We start from the raw sequence: 11,486 nt of genomic DNA, 5'->3' as shown, positions 1-11,486 counted from the left end.
TTCGCGAACGCGAGATACTCTTCGCGTTCGCGAAGAAGAACAACAAAAGACAGAAACAACAGTTCAAAATAGGAGGGAAATGACCCGTAGCCCATCCGAAACTCACCCGAGGCCCCCGGGACCCCGTCCAAATATACCAACAAGTTTCATAATCTAACACGGACTCGCTCGAGGTCTCAAATCACATCAAACAATGTCGAAACTACGAATCGCACCATGAATCGAACTCATGAACTTCCAAAACTTTCAACTTCGAAAACTCGTGCCAAAACCTATCAAACCAACCCGGAATGACGTCAAATTTTGCAGGCAAGTCCCAAATGACATAACGGAGTTGTTCCAACTCTCAGAATCGCATTCTGACCCTGATATAAAAATGTCAACTTCCGATCCAAATCTCCAAAAATTTGACTTTTGCCATTTCAAGCCTAAATTAGCTACAGACCTCAGATTCACAGTCCGGACACGCTCCTGAGTCCAAAATCACCCAACGAAGCTAACGGAACCGATGGAACTCCTTTCCGGAGTCGTCTTCACGCAATTCCGACTACGGTAAAAATCTTAAGACTTAAGCTTCCGTTTTTAGGACCAAGTGTCTCAAATCACTCTGAATCATCCAATAACTGAATTCAACCACGCATGCAAGTCAATACACATAATACGAAGTTGCTCAGGGCATTATGCCGTCAAATGAGACTTAAATTCCTAAAACGACAAGTCGGCTCGTCACATCGGCCAACCAAGACAGCTCACTTTCTATTGATCAATGTGAGTTACTCTATGAGCAAGCTAGCTAGCCCAAATATATATTGATGAGATAGTGTATCTACACGGAATACGATCATCCATAGTATGAGACAGAAATCTGTGGTTCAATTCAACCTTGTTGTAGAGCCTACGGAGAAGGCTTTGGGTAGCAGATGCCTAAACCTTCCATGCTTAGATCAATGGCTAGTCTAAGAGGACCATCTAGACATTGAAGGCTATGTGAAGGAGCTTGATTTTCGGGACTGTTGGGTCATGGATAAACCCTTAGTAATTAAGGAGCGCTTCCCTTTAATTGTACAACATAAATCTAAATAAGTTCGTTTTTTCTCATACCTTGCCACTGCTCTGATAAAAGAATAAAACTAACAAATAAAGAGATAAGTGATCGTACGTACGCGAGGATTGAGTTGGCAAATTTGGCGTTTTTAATTATGTGCGGTAGCAGAGATTCCTGTGCTTTAATTGGAATAAAAGGTCAAATTGGACTGCAACTGCACCTCTAGTTTTTATTTCCAGCTTGTTAATTTGGTTTTTATGGCTGTCATTTTGCTCTCGATGAGTAATTTTTTAAGTTTACATGGTTTTACTTTTTTTATTTGCCTATTCACATTAACCTATTTATTATACTTCAACGAGAATAGACAAGAATGCGTTACAATTTTTCGCATATTAGGTATATAAGAAAAGTATATATATTTATGTCTTACTTGCGAATCATTTTCCTAACGCTTTGGGTTAATGAATTTACACAATTCATCTAAAAGCACCCATGTAAATCATCTTTTTCTAGTTCGATTTAAAGTCTGAATATAGAATTTAATTGGTGATCAAATAATTTAAACGGTTAGGCGCAAGATTGAATAAATAACTAGCTCGTAAAGCTATCATAAATTCATTAACAAAAGATAGGAATCATAACATTCATATAAAGTTTGCCATAACCCTAGAACAAGGTATCTAGCTACACATGCATGGCACGAAAATAACAATAGCTAATTTAATCAAATGAAGGATAGAAATCAAGAAGTAGAGAAAAATAAAGAACTCTGTTCACGCCTCCAATTCCTAGCATTGGCCTCTCAAAAATTTCCTCCAAAGTCTAATCAAAACCTCCCAAAAACATAAAATTGAAGACATAAAATTACTACATCCGTTTCAATTTATGTGAACATGTTTTCTTTTTAGTCCGTGCCAAAAAGAATGACATATTTCCCTATTTGGAAAACAATTTACCTTTATGCAATGATTTATAGTCACACAAAATACATGTGCTTCATTTTACATCACAAGTTCAAAAGTCTTCTCGCTTTTCTTAAACTCCGTGTACAGTCAAATGAGTTCACATAAATTGAAACGGAGGGAGTATATAATTAAAGTATAATTCTATAATAAGATGCCCCCTTTAACAGTAGATATGAGGATCCACACTTTTGCATGTAACTTTGTAGTAGGTAAATTCCTCACGTTGACATCCATGTATAAATTAAAAATTCAGTAAATTTTGAGGAGACATATTACTAAGACATTATTTTTTTTTTAGGAGACATATTACAAAGACATTTTTTTTTTGAGTTTAAATTATATATACCGTCAGTGTAAGGTAAATTACCATTTTCTTAAAATATGAATGTGACTCGATAGTGTAAAAATTTCGTATACTGACAATATATATAAATTAAACTTATTTATAGGCGACGGCCACCGGTACCACCTTCCCTATTGCAGTTGAAGTGAACAGCAGCAACAGGCAAATTGAGATTGTGAAACCTTGCAAAGTCTGTAGTGTGAAAATTCTGACGAGAATCAATTATATCAACATTCACAACCTCTCGATCCAATTGTCGAAACAACACGAAAATATAGCGATGAATTCCCAATGAAGGTCGTGGACTCTCGTAACGTACAATTTCATTGCCTGTAGTGCAGTACAATAAATCAGTTTTAACAAGGGTGCTGATGAATTTCACAAGTAATATTTCTGTAGAAGAATACACATATAGTCGTCCATTCAACCGCTTAAATTAAATATGGCAGACAGATATAAAATTTATCTATATCGGTTAGGAAAAGTAAACATCATATATGCCGGCTATATATTTGTTTAAATATTGTATGTACATGTACACACGATCAGTGGCTGATCTAGAGGGCAACGTGCGGGTTCCCAGGAACCCAATGGCTTTTGCACCGTCCTTATATATGTAGTAAAAAAATTATTAAATATCTATAAATATTTGATTGTGAACCGAGTTGCTAACTTGAGATCATTATAGGAATCCATAAACTTCATAGTCTAGATCCGCCTCTACGCACGATTAGTCTTTTTTGCTGCCTCTCCCCATTTCTTGGTTCGATTCAAACATATGTAATCTATTTCTTGTCCAAGAAAGAAATGCCGGTTAATTTCAAGTACGGAGGGGAATTATAACAGTAAATGATTTAATTATTTTTTGTTATATTAATATAATTGATTATAACAATAAAATTACTAATAAATTTTACCTACTTTAACAGTAAAGTCATAAAATTGTTTACATTAAGAAAAATAAACTTTACACACTATATAAAATCATTATATCTTGTCCGATATAACTATAAAACATACCCATTAAGGAGAGTTTTCAGTTATAGTGGATAAAGTTTTGTGATCTGACTACACTGTTATAGAGGGCAGCATTCATCTACTATTCTACTTTAATGAAACAGGGAAATAGTTTTATGGCTTTACTATTAGATTGATTAAATATTATGATAAAAATAGTTAAGTGACCTTACTATTATAGTAGGCAAAGTCAGCAACCATATATGAAATTAATTCAAAAAATGCTTAAATTTTTTCCTTGTATTTAAATATTAAGTGGTAAGCGGTTTCTTTATTTTCGTATAAGATTAAAAAAATGCAGTCACACTATAAATAAATATAAGCATTGATAGTCATATCCCAAATTGAATTACAACAAGAATATATGTTGTGGTATTGTTAGCTTCATACTTAGTTGTTTTTTGTCAGTAAAGTAGGTAAAAATTTACTCGTACTCGGTGTATACACCAAACCAATAAAAGTATGATATGTCTTTGCACATAGAATTCAATCACTTCGCGGTTAATTAATGCATATTTTCACTTCATTGAATCGCTTAATGGGAAGATTAAGTGTAAAGTATGAAGTTATGTTGTATCATTTGTTTAAGGTAACCTGCTAGGTTTGGTATACCAGAATGTTTTATTCTATCTAGTTTTCTACCATGTCAAAAAGTTAAATTATGTAAGTGTGGAATGTTATAAAGCATGAAAAAATACTTTCTGAAAATATTTAATTTATGGAATAGCTTTAATTTTCAAAATTTTGATTGGTCTAAACTTCTCTAATTAAGTATATTTAAGTTAAGATTCATGACAAAATAGGCATGCCCACATGTAAAGTGTTTGCATGAGTCGTGCTGCCCCAGGTAACGCCTGTTATTTATTTATTAATTGGTCGTAAATATTGAATGTAGTAAATTTTTAAAAAATATTCAGTCCTAAAGAACTCATGAGTCATGATTAACTTTTTAAGTAAGAAAACTTACCAAAGTTTGCTCCTGTGGTTGCTGGGATATCTGTGACCAGCCTAGCAAAATTAATAAACCAAAGTCATGATTGATATTTTTTTTTCTTTTTCACAGATAGTAAGACTTAATAATCTTTAAAATGAAGCACTAGATCATATATAAAAAGTTCTAAATTTTTACAACTGATGCTATATTGGATACAAACTCAGCCAAAATTTTATAATACGTTTGTTTTGAAGGCTTGCATGTAATAATACACACTAGTACGCTTGATCTTAAACTAATTTTAGTGTTCAAAAGCATTACATAGAAATCAAAAAACTGCCAACGTGAATAACGAAGTACAACTGTAAAAGTTTGGAGTACAAATGTCAGTGCAGTACATCTAATTTAAAGTGTGATTCATGCCAAAACTAAGAATATTGTTTCCTTGATATTCTTTCATTTTTATAGTCCATCCAAAAACTATTACTACTATTATGTCTTAATCCCAAATAAGTTAGGAGATTTTTTAATTAAATTTTGTATTTAATAATAATTTAATTCTAAACTTTTTATTTTATTTTATTCTCAAAAATTCTATGATTTATTTTAGATCACACGTTTTAAAAGTTTTTTTCATTCTTAAACTCCGTGAGAAATTATACATTGTCTCGTAAATTGAAACGGAGGAAATTTTTTCTCTTTTAACATGAGTACCACCAACAAAAAGAACAGAAAAAATAAAAGATGGACCATAATCTTACCAGTGGAGATACTCCCTCTGGTTTGGGTTGCTCGGGGTTGGAGCATCTGGATCCACCATAACCTTCCAAAAAATGGATAGAGGATTTCACGTATCTTGAAACCAATGCCAAATTAAGAAAATAATTTAACTTTTGTATATTGATATATCATGTAAAAAAAAATTATTAGTGTAATGTGACATGTTATAACATGTAACATTTTATATTTTTCAAGTTATTAATCTCATCTTTATTTTTTACATGAGCTGATAGTATAAAAATACTTTGACTTTCTGCATATACTCCATTATGTAATCTAATTTGAAAAGGGGGGAAATAAAATACTGTTATATTGTTTATCAAAATAATGTTATTCCCTTTGTCCCAATTTATGTGGCGTTGCTTGACTCAATACAAAGTTTAAGAAAGAAATGAAAAAGTTTAAAATTTATGGTCTAAAACAAACCATATAGACATTTATGTGGTTGTAAATTAATTCATTAAGGGTAAAGTAGGAAGTTTAAAGTTAGATTTAATTTTAAATAAGAAATTATGATATTTTATTGGGACAGACTAAAAAAAAAGTATGACACATAAATTGAGACAAATGGAGTACTATATTTGCTTATGGAGTAGCTAGTGAAAAGGAAGAAGATACAAATTAAAAGTGTAATCCAATGCACGAAGTATCTCGCGTTTACGCAGGGTTCAGACAGAGGTGAGGCCAGAATTTCAAACTTATGGGTTTAGGAGTCTAACCCTTTTAAGTTACGGGGTTCTAAAATAATAATTCGTACATATTCAATGAACTTTTAAGATAAATACATGATTTGAATCAAAGTTACTGGGTTCGGCCGAACCCGCAGTCGGCACTCTGGTTACGCCCCTGGATTCGGAGAAGGGTCGTACTCCAAGGAGTGTTTACCCTGGCACAAGGATCAGCGGCTTATTATATGGCTAAAACTCATAATCTATATAGAATATATGGGGACAACTTTACCGTTATTCCAAGACTCTGCAAACAAAAAAAAAAAAAAAAGAACTTTACCAGAGTGTAAAAAGTGCGAAGATCATCTCCTCCAATGTCAACCCTGGGTTGGTTGACAATTTGTGAAGGCCTCAATCCACAGCCATTGTAGACCTGCACCCTATTATTGTAAACCACATTAAAGTCTACGGACCTTGTAAATGGATCCAATACATCTCCTATTACACCAGATACTACTAAAGGATCTAGTCTTGACATTTTGATGGTGTGGAAATTTTTACAAATTTAGCTCTATTTTATTCTTACATGAGCCAATATTGTTCATGACTATAGGAGGAGCTAGCTATTGCTATTTATATATGCTATGTCTTTCTTTACAATCACAAGAATCTAAAGTTTTGAAGCTTTTCTCTAATGGAAAAACCATATTCTGCTCAATTGTCGGTTTGTATAGCTTTGTTTGACAACTACAAGTTATAAGAAAATAAACAGACCCTTTAGCCATGCATGGATTATTGTAATAACGGCCTCTGAAAGAAGAATTAACTTAAATAGTAGGTGGATATATGTATAATATATATATTCTATATATAATATTTATATAACCATGTATAATCAGTATATAATGTATGTATACCGGCTAGAAAAAAAAATAATGAACCCGTTCGGCTGTTTGCTATTTGTGTAAAATCCCCTAACTGAAATCGCACTCATCCAATTAAAAACTCACCCTGGTGTTTACCGATATTTGCGCTCAGCTGCTGAATGATAAGCATGTGTATCTCATTAGGATATTATTGTTTAACCGTGATTAAGTGATATATATATTATTACTTTTATAATTTGTAACCGCCAAAGTTAAATTTCTTGGTTTAATCGCGTTGGGTCCTCATCCAACTTGTTTCCTTCCCTTCTCCCTCTGAGTTTATCAAGGCACCTTTATTTTCTTCTATGCGTTTTACTTTTACTAATTGTTCGAAATTTTGTTAAATAGGAGGATCACTATAACTATATAACGCCCCTCGAAACAAAAAACAAAGATGATTTATGTGATCATAGTATTATAAATGTGATTATGATCCGAGCTCTGAAGATATATATGATTATCTTTTCTTAAAGCTTAAATTGTAAGAGAGGATATTTTTATTTACTTAATTAAATCTTAAACAGATGTGATTATGATCCGAGCGTTGTTTGAAAATACGACATCTACATCTAGGCCTCTCTTAACCTATTGTATGTTTGGGGTCTGAAAGATGATGAATGAGCAAATTACACTATTAATCACCGGGCATCCCTTTTTCGTATCAGTTTGTTTAGTAAATAACTCTCTTTTTATTTTTCTTGCACTTGATGAACCTTTTAGACTGTGATCTAAATATTGTTTTTGAACAAACTAAAAATCTTATGAGAAAACGTTAAACCACAATCGAATATGTTATAAGCAAACTGAAAATGATATGATCAAACATAGATAAAAATCTAACGTTCTCCTAAAGGAATAATTTTCCTAAGAGCTAAATTTTCACTAACTTTTTAGAGTCAAAATCTATAAAGTAAATCAGCCCAAAATGCAAGATTCATAGAAAATGATGGCTTGGCTAACCTATTGGGTTTGCTCAGCCCAAAGTAGTTTAGAATAGCAGAAGTAGGGGTGTACATAGGTCGGGTTGGTTCGAATTTTGCAATTACCAAACCAAACCAATTGTATCGGATTTTTAAATCTATAGACCAAACCAAACCAACAAAAGTCGGGTTTTTCAATATCGGATTTTCTCGGATTTCTCGGGTTTTTCAGATTTTTTTTCCGATAAACTTGTGCTCCAAATATTTCTATAGTCCTAAATACAATTTTACCAATAACAACCATGTTTTTATTTTTTAACATTGACCTCAACTATGCTAGTCAATAGGTTGTATGGTTCCACTTTTTAAAGGTCTCTACTTTATAAATTATTTTTCATTTTACACTAAAATGCTACTAAAAGCTTAAAGCAATTGACATGTCCAACTTCAATTGAACCTTAGATAAATAATTAGAAAGAGCAGGTTGGAGTATCATGGACAAATCAATTGCTTTAAGTATTGTAAAAAGTCTAATTTCTCCAACTGTCAAATCAACTGAACCTTAAAGAAACAATGTAATACAAAAGTTTCTTAATCGATTAAAAACTATACACCAACTTTCTTTTAATTAATTACCTTAAAGTAGTAAAGATTCTAAAAATAATCATGAAGCAAATTGTAGTTAACTATCCCTCTAATCAATCCCCAAAGGTGAGTCTGCATATTTGGAAAAAAAGAAATAATTAACATATTTAATATTAAATAATATAAAAAAATAACTATATTCATTAACAATTAAATATAAATTATTACCTTCTTCAACTTGCTCAATTTTCTGGACTTCCTCTAACATGTCTTCAAACTTATATTCCTTGGAAATACATCATTGTAAGAAATAATGTAGGAAATACATCATTCTTAATTTTACATAGTTCATATTATTTAACCAAATGATTCAAAATATAAGTAAAAAAGTTTCAATATCTTTTTAAGTAACGATCAATTACTCGTGTTAATCATCTAAGAGAAACAAAATAAACAAATGAAGTTGATAATAGGGAGGAATATAACAGATTTGCAAAAAAACTCGCTAATCGAAAAAAGAAAAATCTTAGTTAATTGGGAAAAAGCAAGGCGTATGTATGCAGTTAAAAAAAAATATGTAAAATGAGAAAGGGAAGAGCCTTACCGATGAGAGCAAAAGAGAGTTGATAGGGTTTGAGCTAATTGGGGGTTTTGGAATGGAACGATAGGGTTTCTTGCTTTTGGAGAAGAGACAAAATAATTTTAATTGTTTAAGTATTTTAGAACAGCTTTAGGACTAGGTTTTGGTTTGGGCTCAATTATTCTTTTATGTGCCAGACAAAAACAAACATTTACATGGGCTATAAAACCAACTTAAAATATTATGCTAAATACAGAAATTATAAAAAAAATTAAGAAATATTTATAACTTACATTCTAATAAATATTTTTATCTATCTAATATATAAAATATGTATACATGTAATGTCGGGTTGGTTTGGTTTCGGTTTGACTTTTTTAGTTAATACCAAACCAACCCTATTATGGTCGGGTTTTATTTTTCAATACCAAACCAAGTCAAACCAAACCACTAGTCGGATTTTTTTTTTCGGGTTAACTCGAATTTTTGGGTTGATGTGGATTATCGGTTTGGTTTGTACACCCCTAAGAATATACTTGCTTTTTCTACGATTTTTTTAAAGTTAAAACTTGGAAAAGGATGCCTATGTCTTCTTTATAACCACATATGCTATTCAATGAATCTTTTGAATAATATAGATGGAAAAAGATGTCCACGTGTCATCTTTATCACCACAAATGCCCCAAAAGACCTTTAGATTCCAAGGGATAAGAGTCATAATCAAAATGTTTTCTTTATTTATTGGGGCTTTTAAATAATGAAGCCAAAAATTGTGAGAGGTAAAGGAAAAAAATTACTTCTATTATTCCAGCAAATTAGGAGGTATGGATTCCAAGTTATGACCTAAAGAAAAATATAGTTACCTTTATTGATACACTAAATAAGCTTCTCGTATATCGGGGCAAATTTAACATTTGATATTGTTGGGCTAAGTCAATCCAATAACATAGTGATACCGTGTTCTTTAGGCCAAGCTCGTCCGTTATTTTTTAAAAAAGATCTCGCATTCATTAAGAGATCCCGATACTTTATGTATAAACTTTTAATTTTTCAGACTTTGTTTACACATGCAACAATCTCTCTTTCGAACTAAGTTCTACGTGCCCACTACCACGATTCACAGTTCTCCCTCTCGAACTAGTTTCATGTGGCCCTTACCACGATCGAGATTCATTATGTGTCCCCTATATTGTTAGAGTATTTATGGCAATCAAAGCCCGCAACTATCTTTTTTTTTTTGTGCGTGTCTCTAAGCTCGTAAGGATAAGCAAACCGAGCCTGGGACTATCACTCTGCCATCGTCAGACTCGTCCCACTGAATCTGGGCTCTAACACTAATTGTTTAGCTTAATAAGTCCGAAGTGGTGTGATATTGTCCGCTTTTGGTCAAGCTCGCATGATTTTTTCTAAAAGGTCTCACACCGTTAAAAAATTCTTACACCTTATATGAAAGCTCCTAATCTTTTCAAGTACTAACGTGAGACTTTATTCGCACACTCAATAGATGTTATTTTTCAGTGAACGAGGTTTTCTTTCTAAAAAAATGGTCACTTTAATTTCACATAGTCGTATATTCTTGATTTAATACTTTTTTTTACAATCCCTTCCCTTTGATTCATCTTTAATTTCCTTTGTTAGAGTTGTTGCTTCTTTAATGACCGGAATTTATAACATAAGATTGTAGGTGGGGTACCAACCATGTGCGCAACTTCTTTTGTCCAATGAACGAGGTTCAATTATTATCTTAGACAGCTATCGTACAAAGGAGATGGTGCTGTTTTTTATGAGTGCATGGCACAATCAATTGGTGAGATGCACATAAGAGGAAAGAAGGAATATTTAATTTATTTTATCCGTTTGGATACGTAAGAATAAACTATTTCAGGAGGTCCTCTTGAGTTTTTGTGGCCATAAATTAATAGCAGAGTTCTGTCACTTCAGTTCAGTGGGCCTGCTGACTTATATAATATTCTCGGATCAGAAATTCGAATGTGACAGTTGAAGCAACCCTTGGCGCAATTTCTTTTGAGCACGAGACCATTTCGTTAAAGGAGGACCCCGATTTTGATAGTTGTGGGTGCACGTTTTTATTCGATCAAAATTTACTTTGTTTGTAGGATGTCAATTATTAATATATTATTATTTTTTAAATATATATATATATATATATATTGTCGAACTTTACGGGTATCGATGATCTCTCTATCTATTGCGGTTCACCTCTAATTTCCATCTCCCTTTTATCTAAAACAAAAATAGTGGTATCGTCTCGATCAGTTTACGCGCATTTTAATTATTCTATTGAGCAATTGCTATATTTTACTTACATATGTATTGAGTAACTTTGCGCACCAGAACTTAAGCAAGTAATGAGAAGCGAAGTCGGGATTTAAAGTTTATGAATTTTAAATTTGTTATTGAATACACAACTTGTTTTATACACAACAACAACAATAATAAATTCAGTGTATTCTCATAAATGAGATTTTGGGAAGGTAGTGCATATGCAGACCTTACCCATATCTTATAAAAATAAATAGACTGATTCTGATAGACTTTCAACTCAAGAAACAATGGAGATAAAATAATATTTAATTAATTTCAAATACAAACACAGAAGCTATTGGATTCTTCCAAAATTATAGCGAAATCATGTAGTGATTTTCTAAGTTGCTCGGATATGGCAGTTTAAGTGCCGCACTCGTGTCGACACGATAATTTTG

At 32.3% G+C, this 11,486-nt stretch overlaps 1 protein-coding gene across 1 annotated transcript; it reads right to left on the bottom strand.

Moving 5' to 3' along the window:
- Positions 1-1,716: 1,716 nt before the first annotated feature.
- Positions 1,717-6,347, bottom strand: LOC104116400 (protein FLOWERING LOCUS T). Its single transcript, XM_009627254.4, has 4 exons — positions 6,093-6,347; positions 5,066-5,127; positions 4,338-4,378; positions 1,717-2,683 (listed from the first exon to the last, which is right to left on the bottom strand). The coding sequence occupies exons 1-4, from the start codon at positions 6,288-6,290 to the stop codon at positions 2,454-2,456; spliced, it is 531 nt and encodes a 176-aa protein (XP_009625549.1). The 5' UTR covers positions 6,291-6,347; the 3' UTR covers positions 1,717-2,453.
- Positions 6,348-11,486: the final 5,139 nt, after the last annotated feature.

The sequence above is a fragment of the Nicotiana tomentosiformis genome, chromosome 6 (assembly GCF_000390325.3).
Source record: "Nicotiana tomentosiformis chromosome 6, ASM39032v3, whole genome shotgun sequence".
Classification (NCBI taxonomy): Eukaryota; Viridiplantae; Streptophyta; class Magnoliopsida; order Solanales; family Solanaceae; genus Nicotiana; species Nicotiana tomentosiformis.
Note: the sequence above shows the minus strand (reverse complement) of the source record. Positions and strands in the feature narration are given on the sequence as shown.

What these genes read in the sequence shown, in the direction of transcription:
- LOC104116400 (XM_009627254.4), bottom strand. Translation starts at nt 6,290, where the DNA reads ATGTCAAGACTAGATCCTTTAGTAGTATCTGGTGTAATAGGAGATGTA. An exon ending in TTCGCACTTTTTACACTCTG is followed by an intron (nt 5,128 to 6,092) that starts GTAAAGTTCTTT and finishes ATTTTTTGGAAG; the next exon opens with GTTATGGTGGATCCAGATGC. An exon ending in AACCACAGGAGCAAACTTTG is followed by an intron (nt 2,684 to 4,337) that starts GTAAGTTTTCTT and finishes ACTGCACTACAG; the next exon opens with GCAATGAAATTGTACGTTAC.